General features: G+C 41.1%; 1 protein-coding gene across 9 annotated transcripts in view; it reads left to right on the top strand.

Annotated features, from left to right (window-relative positions):
- FBRSL1 (fibrosin like 1) overlaps positions 1-22,525 on the top strand; it is a 399,022-nt gene that overhangs the window by 291,599 nt on the left and 84,898 nt on the right. For 7 of the 9 annotated variants that reach the window (XM_026859707.1, XM_026859701.1, XM_026859700.1 and 4 more), the window contains one exon: positions 6,988-7,041. The exons of the other annotated variants lie outside the window; for them this stretch is intronic. In XM_026859707.1, the coding sequence (XP_026715508.1) occupies positions 6,988-7,041 (54 nt within the window). The remainder of the gene's footprint in view (positions 1-6,987; positions 7,042-22,525) is intronic. 9 annotated transcript variants of the gene reach the window in all.

Below are 22,525 nucleotides of genomic sequence, written 5' to 3'. Positions count from 1 at the left end.
GGAGGGTGGGCACGAAGTGATATTTCCAGGTCACTGGTTAACTAAAACTGGTTTGGAGAAAGAGCTCAGGAATAAGGCGAGGGCAGAGGGAGTGAAAGAAGGACCTTTTGAAATGGCAAAGGCTTGTACGTCTCTCTGGAATTTAAACTGTTTTTTAGGCTTGTAAAAATCTTCTTGAAGTTGCACATTTATCTCAGGAGGCTGCTTGCTAGCTAATCTTCTCAAGGCATGTCCTGATTTTTTGTAACATTACAGTATCTGAGGTCCTTTTAACCTAATTTTGTAACAAAGATAATTTCTTGTTACGTAAGTTACTGTTCTGAATGATTGCTTTGGGTCTTGGAGATCGTCCTTAACCGGTCTCCCCTGTGCCACAGAAAGTGGAATTATTTACTTCGTTATCAATTCTTGAAAGAAAGCCTCACTCGACTGGAAAAGGCTGCTAAGGTATTACAGGAAAATAGAATCTTACCATTCTTCTTTCTAGAGAGTTAAATCTCTGGTCATCCCTGATCAGAATTTACTTCGGAGGTTTATGTTTATGTATAAATCCGATTTTCCCCACATACAGACTTACAAGGGCGAGCTGCTTGATTTATACACACAGCATTAACTTCCTACAAGTGGCAGACTTCTAATGCTCTCTTCAAGAATTTTCCTCTTTGCTGACAACAGTTTCCTAAAACTGCTCTCTGCTAAAGCCAGAAGGCACTAGCTTGGGCTGCCTGATTTTCTTTTTCAGAGGAGATTAATGCTGTAAAACAAGGAAGGCACTATTTTATTTAGTTGGATACTGAGTTTTCACTAGTAGAGAGTGATTTTTTTTTTTTTTAATCATTTTATTTGGAAGGTGGGTTATTTTGAGTGAAACCTTAAGCCTTGTTTATCAGAGAGGGGCAGTCCTCATAAACAAACGAAGGGGCAAAATATATCCCAGTGTTATTCTATCGGGACATGCAGTCAGTCATCTGTTGGACCTTGTGGCCTGTGCTGGCTAAATCGAATAGCAGTATCACGAATAGCTCTGGTATTTTTAAGTTAAAAAAGGGATTGGAGTACGCTTAGAATTCCGGTGATAAACTATGGATACTTAGCAGTAGTTGTTACTTATTTTGCTCCAATTTTGCAAAAATGTTCCAATTTGAAGTGTCAACTTTTGATAAGAGGTGCAAATGTTAGTGTTTGCTGTTGTTGCTTTTTAAACTAAAAACTGTTACAATGTTTAAGGGTCATATGTCACAAAAGTGGCAATGAAAAGGGCTGCATTCTTCAGTGAGCCAGTCTGTGCTGTACCCTACTTTGGGAAAGCACAGATGTGTATGTCATTTTCTGCCTTAAATCTTTTCTTTCTTTGTTTCTTTCTTTCTTTTTTTTTTTTTTTTCTTGACTCCCAGCATCCTTGTGTTGAGTGACCCATAATAGCTAGGGATTGTGGTGTCGGGATATATTTGAATATAAAGCAGTCTTCTTAAAGCCATTACAGAAGATTCAGTCAAGTAAAATTATTTGTATCATCAGAATAGGAAATGTAAGCTGGTTAATTTTAATGGCTTTATGAATTTACAAGATCTGAAGTCAGGCAGGTACAAGAATGTGTTGCTCCTCGCTTAATAGCATGTTTGAACGAAGATTGGCATTCTGCATCAGAAATGGAAATTTTAGGGTTTCTTGCAGGGTTTTATCCTTCTGAATAAAGATGGAAATTCTGAACTAGGTAAAGAAACATATGGTTTTACCAGAAATTATTTCCTAGACTGATCAATTACTAGGAGATGTAATGAGAAATATACTCCTTGGGGAGAGGAAGGAGGGATTGCCATTACATAATATCCCTTGAGAGAATTTCTGTATCGCATAATGAGGTTGGTGATGGAGCATTTGGGGAAAATGCCTATGGATAGGAATTTGTTCTTCAGATTTCCATAAGCAAAACATATTACTGAAAAATAGGCTTGTTAAAAGTAGTACTGAAACGTTAGTAGGTGGGTGCTTTGCCTCTATACACATTTCTTTTGTTCTCATAACTACTATGTAAGAGATTAGGTAACTGTAAGATTAAAACATCCACAAAATGAGAGATGCTAGTGAATAATTCCCTTACTTATTTAACACCAAGTGTAAACCATTAAGGGCTTATGTTCTGTTCTAGGCGTCATTAAATTATTTCTGTTTATCTATTGAAAATAGGTCCTAAGGAAAAGAAAATTTTTAACCTTAATGGTGTAAATATGAATGACCTTATCCTCATGCTGGTGAGAATGAAATATTTGGAAATGCGTCTATGTGATGTTATGGATTCAGTGAAATGTAGTAGCTGGAGATGTGTTTTCAGAGTCCTCAAAGTATCCTCAGGATCGCCTGGGAGCTGACTTTGAGATGGAGAAGAAAGCGCTTGTTAAAAATTACTTAAATACAGGCTTACTTTTTTAGTTGCAGTTGCATTAAACAGGAAAATAATTCATTTTCACACACCTGCCCTTCAGCATTTTTCATGCTCGGAGTCCATAGCGAGGGTTAGCCTCCAGGAACCAAACACCGAGCTGGCCAGCAGCGCCTGCCCTGCACCGGCTCAGAGGTGTTAAAACCAACAGAGGAAAAAGGTGAACAGTCTTCACACCTCTGTCACTGCTGGGGAATTTGCCTAATTTGAGTATTCGTTTTAAAATCAGAGTGCTGGTGATTCTAGTAATTTTTCAAATGGCTTGTCCAGCTTTTGTCCCCTGAGTTAGTTACAAATGTGTTCCAGCTTTGCGGGTTTCTCTGAAAATCGCCTTTACGCGGATTCCCGCAGCCGAGGTGGCGCAGTGACCCCTGATGGTGGCTCTGGTAATGGAGGCAGGTTTGCACAGCTATCACTATTTTTAAGAAGTTAAAGGTGCAATGGCTGGTTTGAAGTCCAGGCCCCTGTTTCAGCATTTCATTGATAATATTTAGCAGTATTTTGTGTGCCACCTTGTGGCTGCCGGCACACATTGCAGCTGTCGAGGTGTGGCTCGGTTTCGTAGGACAGTCCCAATTCTAGTGTCTTCTTGATGGTTTTATTCTGTGTCTCAGTTTAATGTCAGTTATCTGTTCTGATTCACCTAACATTGACTCAGCTGCGAGATCCTGGTCATTGGAAATGCAAACCAGAGTGGTGACAGCTCACTGCTGACCAGCTTGTTGCTTCCCAAGTTTGTGGCAGGGCTTGGCTTTCCAAAAAGATGGAAAATGGTTCTTGATTGAAGCACTGAGAGTTTGTGTAAAGGAATTAGTGACGTTTTGGCACCCTGCAGAAAAGGTCGCTGTCAAAGAAGCTGAAAATATGTGACTGATACTGGTGGAAGGACTTGACTGCAGATGGTGATGCCAGGGTGATAATCTTCCTTGCTGCCCTGTCCCGTTACCCTGCCAGTTTTACAGATAGTGACCCTGCATTAACCATCCCACGGGCACGCTTTAGTATCAGGGCATCTCTCAAGGTAGCTAATGTCATTTTAAACAGTACGAATGGCAACCCGTGATTGTTGACTCTTGTAAACTTAAACTAGGATGATGCTGCTGACATGGATATAGAAAAATAGGTTCTCCAAAACATACATTTGTACCTTATGTGGCTGCATTGAAAGGGTTAAAGCTAAGTAAAATGTGCATGCTTTAATGCTATAAAAATAAACCTTACTTTATGGTGGGTGGTAGGAGAAGAGCTAGAGTTTACATGAAGACAGCATTTCAAGGTGGCTGTTTGTGTTGTTACCAAAGATATTTCCAGCTTGCTTACAAAATAAGATTTTTTTAAAAAATATTTTTAATTCTAAAAGTACTCAGCTAGCTTATGTTTTTGTGGAAAAAAAGGTTACAGTTAAATTCCTGTGGAAGGTAGCTACAAGATTTTAAATACTGAGTTAAAGCAAACTGGGTACATTGTTTGCCATAATGTTTCCGTCGGGGGTAAAAAACATCTGTACGTGCATGCAGTTACTGCAGTAACTGCTATGCCAAAAGAGAATTGGGGACATAATAGTTATAAATTTTGGGTTTATTTTCCATGGAATAATTTTGGGTTTATTTTCCATGGAATAATCAACAATAAAGAGTGTTTAGGCTATTAAAACACCTGTAAGCAGATGCTCGCTCCAAAGCTGTAGGTTATAGAGTTACAGTATAGTCTGCCTTCAAAATGGTTGGAAATCCATCATAAATATCTCTTTACCACATACCTTCTGTCTCCCTGGATGATTGGCTCTCTAGCAGAGCCTTCCGTAGAGGGTGTACTGTAATCCTTTTATGTTACTTCTTCAGTGCAGATTACGCAGCAAGAAATAATTAGGAGATTAATTTTCACCTGTCACTGCCAATAATAGATAACCTTGATACAGTGACAGGGCTAGGAATCTGGGGAGCGGAAAAGTGTTTAACCCTGTAGTGATTGCTGCAGGGACCTGGCAGAAAATGGTTGCCAGAACATGACCTCCCTGCTCGCTGTCACGAAAAGAGAGAGACGTGTTAGTCTTTCAGCTTCCTTGTCTCCCGCGAACGCTTTGCCTTTATCCGCGAACGTGTGCTGTAAAATTCGCTCTGTGCCGCAACGGTGCCACACGCGCCTCGTGCTGATCAGCCCGGAGCAGACGTCGGAGACCTTTGTAGCCTAGTCTTTTAATTCAAATGCAGTTCTGTTGCTTTTCATGATTTCAATTCCCAATCTGACTGGTATTCCTAGTCTGCTAGGGAAAGGAGCAAACTAATGAAGATGGCTTCATTAGGCAGAGTACAATTTAGCCCTTGCTTCTCTCCTACAAATGCAGCTGAAAAAACATCCCAGAAGTAACTGTGCTTTTGGTCTTCAGAGAAAGCAGAGCTGAGGTGTTTCTGCTCCCTTTCAAAATTAATTACTGGCTCACATCAGGTGAGCTTAAAAATGTAGCCTATGCTCTAAGACAGTGAAGGTAAATGGGAAGACAAAAAAGCACACCCTTCCCCCTCCGCTTCTTTTTTATTTTTTTCTTTTGTGCTGAAGTTTAAATCTACAATCTGTTGAAAATGTAATGGGAAACCAGCCTACAGAAAATGCCATTATTCATATCATCCTGAGCTCATTTATTTTATCTGCAATAGTAATGATAAGACAGACTGCTTGGCAATGCTGATAAGCTGAGAAATATCTTAGAGCTATTTGTAAAAGTTAAAGCAGATCTTGGTACTGAGAGATAGGGAAACTGATGAGCCTTTGGGCAATCTGCAGAGCTGAAAGCTAATAAAGATTTTAATAGGAAGGCCTCATTAGGATTAGGGAGAAGATCTATTATCTGGGATTTACACAACACAAACAGTGGGGCAACTTTAATTTTTGCTTCTTTGTTGATTAAATACTATTGTTGAATGTGAAGCCTTTTAACTCGGGATCTCTTCGTATGTTCAAGGAGCCATCACCAGCTGTTGGTTGGGCAGAGATGGAAGGGCAGTTTGTGTGGAAACACAGTTGCCAGAAAGCCATCATATTCAGGGGCCAGTCACTTTATGGAGGTGCAGAAATACAGTTGTTTGCAGATGCCTGGGTGGGACAGTTCTCGGTAGTGTCTTTTTTCTGTTTTGAACAATATTTCTAATTTTTTGGCCCCAAAGAGCACCTTTAGAAAGAAATCAACACATTGCTGTTGTGCTGGTTCTCTTGATGGTGAAACTGCCAATACTAATACTGGACAGCTTGTCTGCTCAGTTCACCTAATGGACTGCTAACTCCCAGCCCCACAGTGATGGCTTTTTTGTTAGTTGTGATCACCACATGGATAAAACTGTTCTAGCAGAGGAGCTGTCTCCAGAGCTGCTGGAGTTGGTATAGTAGGAGTATGTGCCATGGGTGACCTGATCGAATGGTTTGGTAGTTACACAACAGGACTGATTTTAGCACCACATGTGTTCTTATGTGTGTGATATACAAAACATTCACTTTTTGAGGACACCTATCACATGGGCTCAGCTGCTTTATTCCTGATACTTAGCACGGTATGTAAGGTGCATGTAAGCTGCTGAAAGAGCATTAGTTTATCCAGGGTTTACAGACGTATTTAATTTTTTCTCTCAAGGACCATCCAGACTTTCCTTATGTCTGAACTGAATTGTAAATCAGGAGGAGAAGCCATGCTGGCATATTCTTTGGTTTGCTTTTGAGGTCCAAGCCAGATTGTAAGCTGATTCCTGCTAACCTACAGTTTCAACCATTTTTACACCCAGACGATGAGATCTAGTTGAACCTCTAATGCAGATGAAGAGTTTTGTTAGGAGATCTCCATGCAGGCTGTGAAATGCCACTTGTGTAACCACACCTGTGTGTGGGAGCTGTCCGAGTTCTTCCTTGTGTGGAGCACACATGAGTACAGAGTCTCAGCTTCTCCTCCATTTTCATGGCACAGGCCAGTTCCTCTCCTGATGCTGGATCAAGTAACCCTAGTGGTAACTACAGTAACACTGCTTCCATGGAAGAGTAATATTTGGAAAGTATCTTCTTGTATTTTCAGTTGTCTCTAATATGATGTAGCAGCCAAAAACCAGAAGGGAGTGTGGCACCACGAGCCACAGAGAAGTCTGTTCCAGACTGTAGTTTGGGATCCGCTGGTTTAAATCAGCGGTTTCAGAGGGCCGAGAGTGGATAGTGTAATGGTAGATTTAACTCCAATTATTCCATCTTCTGTGTGCTTAAGGAACTTATTCAGAGCAGCTGCAGCTGTAATCCCCTCTCCTGTGCCCTCACCAGCATGGAGACAGATGGGCAGGGCTGGGAGGAAAGCACCCTGCACCTACTGCCCAGGACAAAAAAAAATGTCTCATAGCGGGTTGGTGTCAGTTTATTGCAGTTTGTTCGTAACAAGTCACAGTATGTCAGCGAACCAGTGTGGCCTCCTAAAGAACTAGGGCTATTTGCACGTGACATGTTGCTCCAGCAAGGCTGCCATTTGAGAAGTTTCTAATATTTATGTTTGATATGAATGAAACTTTTTGTTTTGTCTGTAGACCGCAACGGAACTGGAGCTGACTCGTATCAGGAGTGCCTTGATAACAAGCAAGGTATGAGATCAAGTCTCTCCAACATGGGCACTTGGGACTGATTTAGCTTGATTTCTTGCAGCTGAATTGGTTGCTGTCTCTGTCTCTGTCACTCTGTCTCCCTCTCTTATTTTTCTTTTTTTTTTTTTTTCCCCCCACTGTCTCCAAGCCAATTCACTGTTAACAGTTCCATGCTAACCTGTTAGCTCAGGGTCTCATTACACATTTGCGATAAGGCTTCTTGTCTCTAGCACCCCAAACGCTCTGTTATTAAGGGAGGAAGTGGCTAGGTTGTAAAACAAAAGTAACATGTGCACTTGCTTGCAGCTATCTTCTTTCTTGAGGTTTAGTTGCACAGTCAAGCAGAAGAATATTATAGTTAAGAAGGCATGTGCTAGCCTGGGTTACTTTAATGACAGGCATCCTGTGATTATTTGTGTGCTGATACACTGACTCAGACTTGTCCAGCCTGCTGTCTTCTCCTGTGGCAAAGTTGATAAGAGCTGGAAAAGTCTCTTCTGACTTTCAAGAGAGTGATGATGGTGAAGGAGGAACCTGTTATCCTGTTACCTTAAACACAGAAAGAAGAATCACATCAGTAGAAATTAAAATTGTAAAAGTATCTCAGAAACAGCAAGGTTATTGATTTTGTATTTAGAAAAAGAGTTGGTGTATTATGTTCTCTTCAGATGTCTTCTCTGAGAACTGCAATCAGAAGGGCTACTCCATTGCCGTAGCCATGTAGTGAGTGTTGAACCTTCTGGTAATCGGGGAGAGCATGCACCCTTCAGTCCAGAATTTCATTCATTATAAGCTACAGCAAAGAGATAAGAGGAAATGCTTATTCTAACCAGGTTATAGGTATCAGTTACATGTCAGCTTTTTACCCTGCTGTTGACCCAGATCTGTGACAGTAGCCAAAATGATAGTTTTCTAATATTCTGAGCCTTCTTGCATAATTTTCTACAGAAATACCAAAAAACACACCAAAAAAGTCCCAATTTTGGTGCTTGGTTGGGTTTAATTTTCCACTGGTGTCTTTGCTTTCAGTATCCATCAATCAATGTTATATGTGCTTCAATTCAAAGCTGCCATGAAGTGCATCTCCCCTGCTGTTGCTGGGTTTGGGGTGGGGTTGTTTGGGGGGGTTGGGATCTTTATGTTTGTTTTGTTTCCCTCCTCAAAAAAACCCAACAAGTACGTTCTCTCTGTGGTGACCTTTATGCTCATCTTTCTTCACTATTCTTCTCTGCTGATTGTGGTAAATACCTAATCATTGCTGAGCTTTCATTTCAGAAGTTACAACTGGAAGACTAATGTGGAAGAACTGTAATCAGTAATGGCTTTTTTTATTAGATTAAGTTTAAAAGTCCTCTAGACCAATGTAATTCAGGATGCTCCTTTGATAGATAGTTTGTTCTTAGGGAGAACATTTTTTTTTCCAGTAACATTTTTCTGGTTGGCTAGGGGAGGGTTGTTCCATTTGACAATTTGTAGAAAGCAACTGAGTTTCAGGTTTTAAACTGAGTATTCTCATTTTTGGAAAGCAGTTGCTGTCCTTTTGATGTGCCAGTTACCCTGGATTATCAGACAGGTGGTACTGAATGGCGTTATATCTGTCACTTTCATTTGTCTGTCCGTACCCTAGATTTTTCTTGTAGTGTGGCTTTTGATGGGTTTGTTTGACTTTGTTGTTAACATGTGAACAAGCTGTATCATTATAAGCACTTTCAATCCAGTATGAATTGGATCTGGTTTGGGCAATTTGCCATGTCCATGCTACATAATCATGTTTAAAGCAATACCCTTTAAGAATGCAGAGGTTTAAAGGTAAAAGTATACACAGTAACTTGTAGTCAGTCCCTTACTGTCCAATCCCCATTACGTTTTGTGAGCATGCAGTAGAGTTGAATCCACCATTTTGCAACAATTTACAGAATATAAAATATATAGCTGACAATGGACCCATAATTCTGGTTGCTTTCTGTAATGTTCAAAACAAAACACCACCAATGGCTGGAAGTAGCAGTGGCTCTTTAAAAGTATTAAATCTTCAAGCTATGTGAAATGCAATTGCCATGGCTTCTTTTTATAACAGCATGCTTGTCTTCTAGAAATTATGCTATAATGAGGTTTGGTTTATATATTTTACCCCTTTCCTCATTAAAGTGCTATCTCTCGGAAGAAGCGCTTTGTGTCTTGAAATACTGCGCGGTTAAAATGAAGGCAGGTTTATAAGGATTTAATGTACTTGGGAGCTAAGGTTTTGCAGCTTTATGGCAAAGATGTTTTAACAAAGGGCTTTATGGTAAGGGTGTGCTGTATTTTAGTCAGGCAGTTGCTCAAGGGAAAATTTTCAGCGTAAGCACGTCATGGCAGCAAGGAGAAATTCAGAGGGAAACAGGCCTCTGAGATCCAGTTGCCGTCTTGGCTGATATTAAGTCTTAATTCTTTGTAATTTCAAGCCCTGAATTTTTTTTGCCTTTTGGCTCAAGGAAGACAAAGTCCTGTGCCATGTCATGCAACAACACGAGTAGGTCATTTAGATTTCTCATTTTAGTGCTCAAAGGCAGGGTGCAGGAGAGCATGCCTGGGACAGCCACAGGTGGGATTATTCACACCTTTGCAGGACAGAGCTTGTTTTTTAAGCCTTTTATCTCCGATATTCATTATTAAAATCATATCCTAAAAGCAAGACCTTCTGGGTGTTTGGGGTTTGGAAGTGAAAAGGGCAGCAGTTTGGAGCAGTTGTCCATCCACCACGGCAGAAGACATGTCCTGGATCTGCCTGTTTCTCTGGGATACAGTTAATCCCCCATGGTTTCTGGAGAGCCAGAGGGTTCTGCCATGGAAAACAGGTATAAAATTACAACCAGACACAGTTGTTGCTGGATCAGTAGGAACTCATGTTACTATAAATAAAACAATTCTGGTTTAAAGGTTAGGCAGTGAAAAACATTTAGCTAGGGCACTGGTGGCAGCCAGGAGACACAATCTCACACCCTTGGAACAGTGCATAGAGAGATGAGATGGTCTTGGAAACTGATTCTGAGTATTTCATGTTATCATTGGTAGTGCCTTCTCTTATCCATAGCAACTTGTGTTCTACTTCGCTTCAGTGATCTTCTCTTCATCTCCATGCCCTCAGGTAGGCTGGTAGTTGGTATTTCACCCTGCTGGGCTCTTGGCTTTACAAGCAGAGCTACAGATTCCTGCTGGAGGAATCCCATACCTTTCACTTTCCAACTTTCTCTGTCTTACAGGATATCATGGTTCTGTGTTATTTCCCCACAGATAAATTAGTTGATATTTTTCCAAGATGAATGTGGTTTCATCTTTCTAATAGCACTATTGACTTCCTAGGACTCTTTACATTTCTGGTATTTTATACCACCTCCTAAATTCAGTACTGCTTATTGATTTTGTTAGCTCACCTCTAGAGGGAGGATGAATGTAATTTGGAACAAAGTTTGGGAGCAAGGATGAAGGGTAGTTAATTTTGACAGTGATCAGAATTTGGCTGGGTTTGAGGCAGTAGCAGTGCTTCTGCCCTGAGGTCATGGAGGACCAAGTGATCCTACTCTGGGTTTGTGCTGTGAGTGGATCTCAGGTGCTTTGCTGAGCAGTTGTTCCTGGATGTCTGTAGGATCAGGCTTGATTTTTGAAAGAGTGGCCATAAACTGAAGACTTTTCATCCTGTTACCAGTCCCCTGGGCCATGCCATCCCAGTGTTTGTGTCATCTCCTATTAGCCTTGATGCAACCAGTGACCTTGTTTTGTGAGTGCATTAAGAACAACATTAATATCTAATTTAACTACTTTGAAATCAGACAGGCTATAATCAATCACCTGAACTCTCTTGACAGTGAATATGGCTGGATGGGATAAGGAGAACAGATAAAATGTGTGCTTGGGCCAAAACTCTAGGAAATTGGAAAACTACTTGCGAGCCTGTGTAGCTGCTGTAACTGTAGCTGTTGGTGGAAATGGGTTCTTCACTGGAAAGCAAAAGCAAGAAATTTGTGGTCATTGCAGAGGTTTGTTCAGTCTTCTTCCTGCCTGTTAAATACCAGCATGGTAAAGGAGACTGCCAAAATCCAGAGGCACCTTTTAGAAGATTTTACTGGGAAAAGTTCTAACCTATTCCTGGTTTTGGATCCCTTTTGATTCCCAGCAAGATTAGTTTCAGGATGGCGAAGATGAATTATGAGGCAGATAAATAAAAATGGCAGACTGGCACGGCTGGATTGAAAAGCGCGGTCAAAACAGTTCTGTCACTGAAGATGTTATTTCCATTAAACGCTTTGAGATTTAATATTGATTTCAGGGAAATTACCCTTGAAAACAGATTTCCTCCAAACCTTTATTTTTATGTATTTGTTTTGGAACTACTTTAGGAGCTGGAAAAATGAAACTTGTGCTTCAAAGAGTTTTTATGTTTTGAAATTGGCTTTTTTCACCATATGAACAGTTTGAAAAATATTATTTATTATTTGTATTCCTGTCATGCCTATGGGCTAAATGTCATTTTGCTAACCACAATGCAGGGAGGGGGGGAAATCAGTTTCTGCCTGAAAAAGCTTTGGTTTTGTATTTCTGACTGGGACTACAGTGATTGCCAGTGCCTATTTAAAAAAAAAAAAAACAACAAAAAAAAAACCACCCCAAACCCCAACCTTCTCATTTTACAATATGTTGGCTGCCTTTTTGTTTAAAGAATTAAAAATACATCAGCAGATTTTCCACAAAAACACATATGCTTTCTTCCTGATGAGCATGATGACGCACTGAGAATCTTTGCAAGAGGCCTTGAGTTTCCTTTAAGTAAAGGATGGTGCTGAGGTTGAAATTGAAATTTTAAATAACTCTCTTCATTAAAAAAGATACTGGTGGGGCCTTGTTAGCAGAATTGCCATTTTCTGACTAATTTTTTTTTTGCCAGCATGGGAACAAAGAAAGAAAGGAGGAGGCAGAATAAAAGCCTGTGTGAGCATACGTACAGAGGCTGCAGCTCTCTAAACTGGTAATGGTATCTGGAAAGAGTCCAGGCTGTTGTAAATATGAACTTTTGTCAATATTCCCCAAGCTTCTTTGGACTCTAGGGTGGGCTTTATTAGCTGAAGGTCACACCATTGTGCTGTCTCCGTCTCCTGAGACCTCTGATACCTTCCTGAAAGGACAGCCCATTATCCCTGGGCTTAGAAGCCAGCTTTCTCTTCAGTGGCGCTGAAGCTGATAAGCTTAAGAGGCACATTTCATCCCCCCACTGCTGCTTTCAGGAGACAAACAGTGTTTATCGTTTCTGATTAATTCCAGTTGAACAAAAAAATAAAATAGGAGGCATGTGTATGTGCACACGTGTGCGCACACACAGAGACAGAGTTGACTTTTTTTTTTTTAGGCTGGTCTTCTTGCATAACATCAACTCATTGCGCTGGCTGCAGTGAGCAGCGTCTGGTGCTGCCTCTTTGTTTTTCCTAGGTGGTGTGTCCAAAGATTGATTTAGTAACATGAGAGGATCCTGGGCTGTGATCAGTGTAAGGAGAAAGGGGTGGAAAGGGGGAACCAGTAGCAGCCTGAGCATCGAGGTTGGAATTGATTTGTGGCAATTAAGCATTAAGGTCTGCAAGAGCAGGACCACCCGCTGGGAGAGTGGCTTTCCATCACCTGAGAAAGATAAATGGCCCGAGGAGAGAGAAAGGCAGGGATTTTATACTCAGCTACCTGAAAAGAATCATAAGAACATGCTATCTTGCTTCTGTATCTTGCAGCCCTGTTCATCACAGCTAAATCCCTTTGCTGGTAATTGCATGCAAAAGATTTGGAAGATATAAAAGCTAGTTGCTTCTACTGCTGTGGTTTCTCCATTTCTCTCTTTGGACCTGGCTTGAAATCTGTCAGGAGGTGTTTTCCTGATTTTCTTATTACTACTATTTCAGTAGGCGTGTCTTCCATACAGGGTTCCGTTTTCTTAGGGTTACTTTTTTCCTTGTTCTGAAATTCAGAGTATAGAGTGAATAACAATGAATAACATCTTGTCCCTCTTAACACTCCTGCAGCTCTGTAAAATGCCCAGGTAGCATGCTGCAGTGGCTGGGGCATCCAGGGCAGGAGACCTGTGCTGTGTGCTCCTCCCTGGCACAGCCTTGCTGTGCAAGACACCTTGCCTGGCTGTGCCTGAGGTTTTTGAGTAGAAAATGAGAATATTGTCACTGTACACAGTCCTGTTTGTTTGGGTGACCATGTAGCTGCAGCCCAAGTTAGGTCTTTTGCAAAGGGCTCTGTATTTCCTTCAATTTTGTTGTGTTGTACTTGCCAAGGTTGAGGAGTGAAAGAGATTGCATGTGGCTGAAAGGAGCCTGTTGATATCTGGACCAGAGGAGATGATACTTCACTCCATAAAACTCTTAAATTTTTCAGCCTTTTTTAAAAAAGTAAAAATAAGAGACCTGCAATGTGTGAACTTCTTTCTCTTCTTTGCTTTTTGTTCATATTGAACAAATGAGTCCTGACAGCAGGTAAGGGGCTTCACTGCTCTTCCCTGCCTCCATTGCAGGGCTGCTGCTTATACAGAGGTGCAGCAGATGCTGCATCAGACAAAAGCAAGTTGGCTACTTAATGTATGTTGCATCAAATCTTTGCTTCACTTGCCACATGGGCCATGTTTAAACCAGATTCTTGGTGCTCAGGTTACAACTAGCTTAATTTCCTTTGCCAGAACTGAGAGATGAAACAATATTAAAAATAATTTTACAAAAATATGTTTACTTTTTGCCAGTGAGGACCATGTTTAAAGATGGATTTTGCTATTATGGCTCCAGTGCTAGTGTAAACAGGGTCTAATGGGAAAGGCTGTAAAGTAATAGCACTATTGGTCATCTTCGGGGGAAAAGGAATTTCCATAACACATTTAAAACTGGAATAAATCTGAAGCTTCGGTCGACCAAACACAACTAGCACTTCATTTTAAAAATGTATATAGTAGCATGGAATGGGAGTGGTGAGCCTCTGATACTATTTTTGCAAAGGTAAACTGCACAAGCCTGTGTGAATTTGGGGCACTTATTTACTTTGGTAGATTGGGTTAAACTTGTCATTCTTCATGTAAAATAGAATACAGATAAGTTCTAGATGAGAACCTTCTTTGCCCTTTTTAAGGGCAAAGTAGATTTGAGGGAGAAAATTACTTGGAAATCTTAGCAAAAGGTTCTGAAGCTGGGTATATGACTGTTTCTCCAGATCAGTTAACATAGTGGAAAGATTTTTATTAGTCCAGTGATGCACCATAGACTGCAGTAGGATACATACTTGCCTGAGTTTGGTGATAAGGTTATTTCCCATTCCCTCTCTGAATCTGGCCTGCAGTAGCTGTTAGCAAAAGAGCTTTCCACCTCCTGTATTGCAGGAAACATTTTAGCTCTTGTTGAAATATGAAGCTCCCTTCCTTTATTAAAATTAAGAACCACTTTCTCACATGGCAAAGTGATAATAAAGACTGAAATTGGATCTATAACTTCATGAAAAGAAAGAGATTTTTTTTTTAAGACAAATCATGCATGGTAATACCTCCATTGTTCTCTCGCTGTGTTCTTTGTATTGCTTAACTCCCTGCGAACAAAGAACCCATAACTGGAATTGTAAAAATAATCCAGGCATTTAAGTCAAAACTCAAAAGGCCCTTGGGAATCTCATGCAAAGGTGTGCCCTTGAAATGGTGGTTTATGAATTGTCTGAACAGGTTTGAACATCCTGGCCCTGAGGAAATCTATGGGAATTTTGCTGCTGACTGCAGTGGGGTCAGGATTTCACACTTGGTGCTTTGTACGTACTGCCGGGCATTGAGCAGAGCCCTTTCAGTCTTTGAGAAGGTCTGACTCCCTCCTCACAAGCAGATGAGAGATTTTCTAGTTGGTTGCACTTGTGAATTCTGGTTAAGGGAATTGCTTTTGGTCCCCCCATCATTGTCATTTACTTAAACAAACATGCAGAATGGAGGCATGCACTTGCTTGAGCTTCAGCAGCAAGTGCCTCCTCAAGATCTCTTGTTACTGATCTAGAACTTCAACTGGTGGGAAAAGTGGTTTTAAGATAAGGTTCAACCCTGCTTAAATGAAACCAGTTGGGCAGAGAGATGGGAAATTTCATTGCTAGTTGACATTCAGATGTCTGAACCCAGCTAGTTTGAAGTATGAAAGTTCATTCTCTGACCTTGAACACAGATCAGTACAGAGGTTGTATTGTAAATCGAAGCAAAGAGTACTTCTTCATCAATTAGTTGCAAAATAAGTACAGGTCTATCCAGGGTCAAAGTCATGGGGAAAGGAAGGTACTTCAATAGAGTGAGGGAATTAGTCCAAAATGTGCATGCAGGTTCAGCTAAGCAAGGCCCTTTTAACCCACTTGAACACAGAAAAATTAGCCCTATTTGAGCAAGCGGTTGAGCTAGATGATCTCTCAAAGTCCCTCCCACTTAAGTGACTATGGTTCTCTGGTTAGATGTTTCCTGCCTGCCAAGGTATCACAATCACCGGATTGTCTGATGCTGATCATTGTAAACAGGGACATCATCTTTCTCTATCATGTCACAGTCCAGGGGGAGGAGACCAGAGTCACCAGAGTTGTAGCTGTTGATATCTGGACCAGAGGAGATGATACTTCACTCCATAAAGTTGCAAATTCCCCTTTGTCCTCGGTCTTCAAAATTCATGGTGCAGTGGCCAGTAACATCATCTGTTGTTGAAGGACTGCTCTTGATGAAATAACTCTGTATATAATGAAAAAGAAAACCCAAAGAAACCATAATACCAAAAAACATAATCCAGGGCTTCAAGAAAATTGAAACATTTAAGTTACCTAATCGTAGTTCTCCATCACAAGAAAAAGTTTAGGAAAAATTACTAGAAAAAAAACCTATAACCTTTCAGCAACAATATCCCACAGACCACTGTCAATCCAAAGTAATTCCACAAAGCTGAACAAACTATTTCTAGCAAACTTGTTTGTAATTAATACTAGTAGAACTTAGATCAAAACAGTGGGCTGTGTGCCCCTCGTGTTACTATCGCTAATTGGAAGGGAGAGTTGGAAGCTACTTGCTGTGTACAACATGAAAGTAGGCTTCTCTGCTGCTCAGGGGTTCGTAGAAATGTTGCAGTGGCTGAAAGATTGGCTATACTTTTTCATATTTAGCAGTAATGGAATGTGCAAAAACTTAAAAATTCCTTAAAGATTCTTAGAGAAACCCAACCATGGTGTCAGGGGAATATGTGTTGAAAGCTGTTCAGGAGGGATGTTTCTCAGAATAGTTTGCAAAAAGTAACACACTCAACCCAGTATAGAATTAGAAAAACTTGTAAGTAAATGGTTAATTTTCCCCAACTTTTTCTTGTCCAAACACATCTAACAGACACTTTTAAAGAATAAAATTTAAAAAAACCTTGGTTGTTCCTCAGTGTAACTGTGTCTTGAGGGCTTTCCTTAATGAGCTGTCTCTTTCTGTCCAGTATGGAAAGAAATCCAAAAGAGATAGAGACCTTTCTTTGTCTCCATGTGGTTTTAATCTGATTCATTCATTCCTGATCATTTTGAAGGATTATAAAAACAAAACCTGTTAAATCTTGGTTCTTACTTCTTTTCTTTCTCTCCCAAACATCATCATTTGTTCTTTTATCATGTTGCATTTCTTTACCCATGAATCAGCTGCCCTTTTTTTTTTTTTTTCCTATATAACAAAAGTCAGGCGGGGACAGAGGGGGGTGATGGGAGTGCTGCTTCCTTTGATTTGCTCAACATGCACAAGTGTTCCTTGGCCTTTCATATCGAGGAGTGGATGAAGCTCTTGAACAAATTGGACCTACTTGTTTGCTGGCCTAGGCCATCTTGTTATCCAGCCAGCTGTGTTTTGATCTTGGAGGGCCGTTTGAAGATTAAATTGAGACATCTTTTGTTACTATTAAGTGCGGTAATTAAATCAGCTCAGTGTTATTTAAGTGTGGAAAATGTCGCTTCACTGGCCCATGGGTGCCTGAAGTTGCCATTAGACAGCTGTGTTGCTTCCAGTACTAATGATGAAGAGGTAGGAGACAAGAGCCAAGTGCTCTCTAAATAATTTTCAACTCTTCCTGGGTTATGCCGGATTGCCTCCCCACCTTTTTATGTGACGTTTCTCCCCTGTCTCTTCTCAGTTCATTAAGAACAAGGTTTTTGAGAGGGAACTCAAGCTTTTGTGGGTAGAGAGCTGGAAGCGAGTGCCCTGTCCTGAGTGAAGGGTGTGGAACGGCATGGGTAAATATGCCGCAGCACGGCTGTGTTCCCCAGATCGGCAGCTGCTACTCTATCTCTGAGTTTGCAAGTTGTTGGCTCTGTGAAAGACAAAGGAGGCTGAGCTAAGAGGATGGATGCAATAAATGAGCAAAGTTGGCTGCTTCCCCCCCCTCCCCTGCCCTCCATAGGGGGGTGTCTGCCAGTCAAGTCAAGCATGGCGAGTACATTTGTTCCCATGAGGGTCATTGTAATACAGTTTGCTGGTGAAGACTGGCCTGACTGTGAAGTGGTGGCACCTGGGAGATGTGAACTCTGGCTTAGGCCAGGGCTGGTATCATTCAGAGGTCACCTGGGGCTTAACAGGGTGAGAGTCAGTTGCCCTTACCCAGCCCCCTTTGCCTTCTGCTTGCCGAACAGATTGCTTTGAGAGAAGTGGCTGGAGGTGATGATTGGCAGCAGGGAGCGGGGCAGAGAGATGCTGGAAGAGAAAGCGAGATCCTCAGTGGGAGAAACAGTTCTTCGGAGGTCGAGTATGTTTTAATGCCGGGTTAAGTTGTGCAGCAGTATCGGTTCATTGCTACTGGCAGCACTGATCACTTGAGCGTTGCCTTGCTCTTTCCCATCGTGCCCTTGAGAAACCTGGTCTTACCCTCCTGTGCACAGCTGAACATACAGCTGCTGCTCTTGTGGTTCCCACAGTGAAATTCCGCAGCTCTCACTTGGTGACGGGGAGCAGCAGACAGGATCGCCCACAGCCCGTTTCGGCTACCACGCTGCCCACCAAGGCAGAGCAGTGCTCTCCCTCCCCGAGCCCATGCTCCAGCCTTGCTTCTGAGCCATCTTGTTAGTCTGTCCTTCCAGATGCACCCGACTTGCCAGCTTCCATCTCCAGTAATTGCCCAGCAACATCTATTTGCATTGCTTTGTACGCTTCTGTGTTTTATAGAGGGGGAAGTATATTTGCACTTTGCGAGTGTTTTTGAGCTGTGGCAAGGGCAGAAGTATGGCAGATGGGTGGGGATGAGTGAATCAGGAGCATGATGAATCTGTTTTTCTTACCTTGTTTAAAATTGCCTGTTAAAATTCAGCAGCCGCACCTCCGATGAGCCTAATGGTGTCTGCCATGTTGCGAATACACAGTCATTAGTTGGTCCAATTCATGCATGCTGAGGTAGGAGGGTGATGTGAATGCAAAGGAGATGGAGAGAATAGGAGTTGGGGGGGCAGAGGAAGGAGGGGGAGAAGCTTGGTAATACAGTGACAATGAAACATACGGTAGTCACACTGGAAAACTTTCTCCTTCATTAGCAGGGATCTGTTGAGTTTCTGCTCACATTAGGGTAATTAACACAAGTACAGATTGTTGAACATCTGTGCAGTTTAACTATATGGCCGGTTCCCAGGCTTTAAACAGGGCTGTGAGGAGCCAAATGCAAAGCAGTATGAAAAGCCCACACACTATTCATTTTACTGAAATTAGCATTTCTGGATGAAAGCTGATGTTGCACGTCGGCTATAAATTTTCTCTGGTCTGTTGCCAGGTTGGCTAATGATATGAGGTTAGTGTTTGTTAATAATTTTTTAAAATTTGTTACTTTTAATATTCTGGAGGGGATGTTTCTATCTCGCTCTTCTTTTCTTAAAAGGCAAAACAAAAAGCAAGCAAAACAAAGCATATGGGTATATTATATCTAATGTGCTTCTAATCTTTTTCCAATGGAAGCCCAGGAAGGAATTTCTGGTTCAGACTCCGTTGGAGGCTGTTGGCTTCATAGAACCACCAAGGCTTTTTAATATTTCTGACCAAACTGCGGTTTTAATTTTCTACTCTTGCAAATGCCTGGGAGGCTCTGCTTTCAATGTGTTGTAGATTTGAGCTGTATAAATAAAATGCAGAGTTTTGTCTGCGGGATAGTGGTTACACAGGTATTGCTTCTCTGCACATCACCATCCCATAACCGCGTGTATACGTAGGATTTCCAATATAAAGGTATAGCTCTATTTATGGAGAGCCTTCTGCGTTGATTAGCCCAGAGGACTGTTTTGCTGTGGCATCTTGAAGCTTCCTCCTTGTTCATTTTTACTTTGCCACCTGAGAGCATCAGGGCCACGAGGCTTGACAGACTCTTGAGCATAATGGCTATCAGCAGCGAGTTCTCCGCGGAGGGCCCTTCATGCCACAATTACTTCTTATGCCTTGGTCCATCAGAGCCAGTGCTTGTTGACCTTCAGGCTATGTAGCAAGATCACTTAATACTTTATGTTTTTTCATTCTTTTTCCCTGTGTGGATAGGTACAGACCAGTTTTTCCTGAAATGGATGATTAGTGAAGCCTTCTTCACATAGGTTCCATGCTACTGATAATTCATGGTCATGTTTTTGATAGCAGATTTTAGGGATCTTTGCACTAGAAATTTTCACTGGAAAGTTCAGACCAATAGTTTCAGCACGTGACCATCCACAGTTTTCTCTTATTGATGTGATTCCCCTTGTGACTTTTTTCTAACCATAATTTGGTGTTTTGCAGGGTTCCCAGTTATGTATTTACTTGGATGTCTGGGTGTACCTATACTTAAGCCTGTGAGCAATATAACTGCATACCTGAATACATAAACACACTTGGTTTTGTATACAAGTAAATTAAACAAATTTGTACCATGCTAGAAACTTCGTGAAAGTGACTGTGCATTTGAACCAGAGTGAAGGGTGTGCCAGGAACCATAAAACCTTGTAATTCAAAAGTGCAGTGCACAGAGATCCTATATCATGAAGACATTAGCATTTTTTTTATTAGACATGATACCTTTTTCAGATACAGCTTTTAACGTATGCTGAAATTAAAACAAAAACAAACAAAACCCAACACCAAAACTGACCAAATTTTTTCCACAAGTGGAACTGCTGTAAAGCAGATAGTCCATATAGCTGAGACAACAATTAGTGCACCATGTGTGTCAGGGAATTTTATTTTAATGGAGAAGACGTTCATGTGTGAAGATAAAAAGCCTACCAATGTGCATAAAAATAATAATCCTCATTAGCACTATTTTGTCCCTGCTGTTTTCGCTAAGCAAAAAAATGTTGTTCATGGTGGGTTTTTTTAATGTAATCTCCGTGGGCTGATGTGAACAGAGCTGACCTTTGGAACCCTACTTAAATTTTAAAAGGTTTGTATATTTTTTTTGTTTAATCGGGAAAGGAAGGGCCTTGGTGGCTTGGAGGAAATGCAACTTTTGCCAGGAGCTCAGAGATTTGTTCCTTTAGTACACCTTCAGCTCCTGCTCTGTAATGGCTTACACTCCAGCCCAGAATTTAGCTTGGCATCACTTGAAGTTGTTGGTGAAATTGCTGCCGTTGCACCCACCAGCTCTCCAGAGTCTGCTGACAAACATCGTAGCTTGCAGAATTTCATATTCTTTGTGACAAAAAAACCTCTGGGACCAAAATGTAGTCTTCAAATTCAGTCATGCAAATGTCTGGGCTTCAGGAGCACCATCACCCACATGCCTGTAAGACAACCCTGTAAATACTGTGCTCACTGTTTTGTCATTGCAGGATCTCTTTCTAGGATGAAGGTGTCCCCACAAGACAGACTTGCTGAATCATATAAAACTGTGCAAGTTTAGTTAAAGATGTGGTTTATTTTTTGAAGCACTAATTTAGTTAACCTAGCCCAAAGGGAAATTTGGTCTGGCCTACTTACTCCTATAAGAGTTTTGCAGATAATTATTTGTATGTGTGAATACAGGTGGACACCAGCTTAGTGGGGAAAGGAAAAACTGAGTGAAATGTTTATCTACATTTGATTTCTTACCCTCTCCATAAAGGATGTCAGAAAGTGGCACGTTGCATGGTAACAATGAGGGACACATATAGCTCAGAGAGCATCTGTTTACAAGAAGATGACAGAGGGCATTTGCCCTTTCAAAGTGTATGCAGTGACTGGAGCATTGGGATTTCCTCTGCGGTAGTCTTGCCAAGAGGGTCCTGACCCTTTGGTTAAGAAATATTTGTTTAAGCCTAAATTAGAAGAAAAAAATTTTTTTTTCAAAAGTAAGGCATTTTACCTGGTTTTATACAAATTATCTTAAACCAGTGAATTAGCCCCATGTAGACAAGTCTGAGGACAGACCAAAAGAGTGAAAGAAGGAGAAAAAATTGTTGGAAGAAACTAGATTTCAGGGAGATGAGAGAGGGAGTTTCTTAGGGCCTCTTTCCTCTTCTTGAGCATGGGTTATAACATTCCAGAAGCTGTAAAACTGAAGAATGCAATGTATTGTTGGGGTAGGGAGGTGTTGACATTTTAAGTTAAGAAGATTGCTCTGGCAGTTTAGGTGCTTGATGTATGTATATGTAAGTATCAAAATATTCATTGTTTGTTGTTCTCTGTGCTGATGGAAAGAGAGTGGAAGAGGGCCGGGCTTACAGGTTTTTGAGATGTGTTAGTGCTGCCTAGTTCAGCAAAGTACATAAGAAATTGTTTAATCACAGTGTTCCTTTGTTAAAACAGTTGGGTTTTTTCCTGGACTTGGTGATAGTCAGCGTTAACTTGAGTATTGGCAGAATTGTGTCACTTAAGTTGATGAGGATGTTTAGTGTTATCAAGGTTAACATCTGTGCTCCCTAGATTTGTACCCCGCATGTCTCTGCTTGGATTTTATTTGTTCTCTTTCTAGAAGAATTTAGCTCTATGCAAGAAAGTCATGCTCAGACAAACCTGCATTATTTTCAATAACTACTAGGCAGAAACCAAAGTCACCTATTTTTGGGATATGGAACAGACTATGAAATTAAAGGGCTGCTATATCTGCAGATACACTGCCAAAATTAAATAAAATTTTCCTTTTCTAATACTCCCACTGTGCCTCAGCCCTACTTCTTAAGAATATTTCCCACAGACCGAACTTAAAATGTCTGTTCTGTTCCTGAAGAGCAGAAAATGGCAATGCATCCAGAGATGTGGTTTCAAAATTTTCTAAGATAGCGAAACTGTGGCTGGTGAATCAGAGCTATCAGCCTTCAGTTACATGGCTATATCTGAGACCACAAATACTAATTTTGTTTGCAGTGAGACTACTTTGTAGTGATTTTTGCAGCATGTACACGGTGTATCCTCTCCTGTCTGGGAGGCTGTAGGGCATGCACTGAGAAACTGAAGGACATAATTTTGAAGGACTCCCATAGTTTCTTGGAGGTTTCATTTCATTCATCACTAAGCTAACTTACGTGAAGCAGCAAGTTC

This window comes from Athene cunicularia (genome assembly GCF_003259725.1).
Source record: "Athene cunicularia isolate RWA chromosome 15 unlocalized genomic scaffold, athCun1 chr15_part1, whole genome shotgun sequence".
NCBI lineage: Eukaryota > Metazoa > Chordata > Aves > Strigiformes > Strigidae > Athene > Athene cunicularia.
Note: the sequence above shows the minus strand (reverse complement) of the source record. Positions and strands in the feature narration are given on the sequence as shown.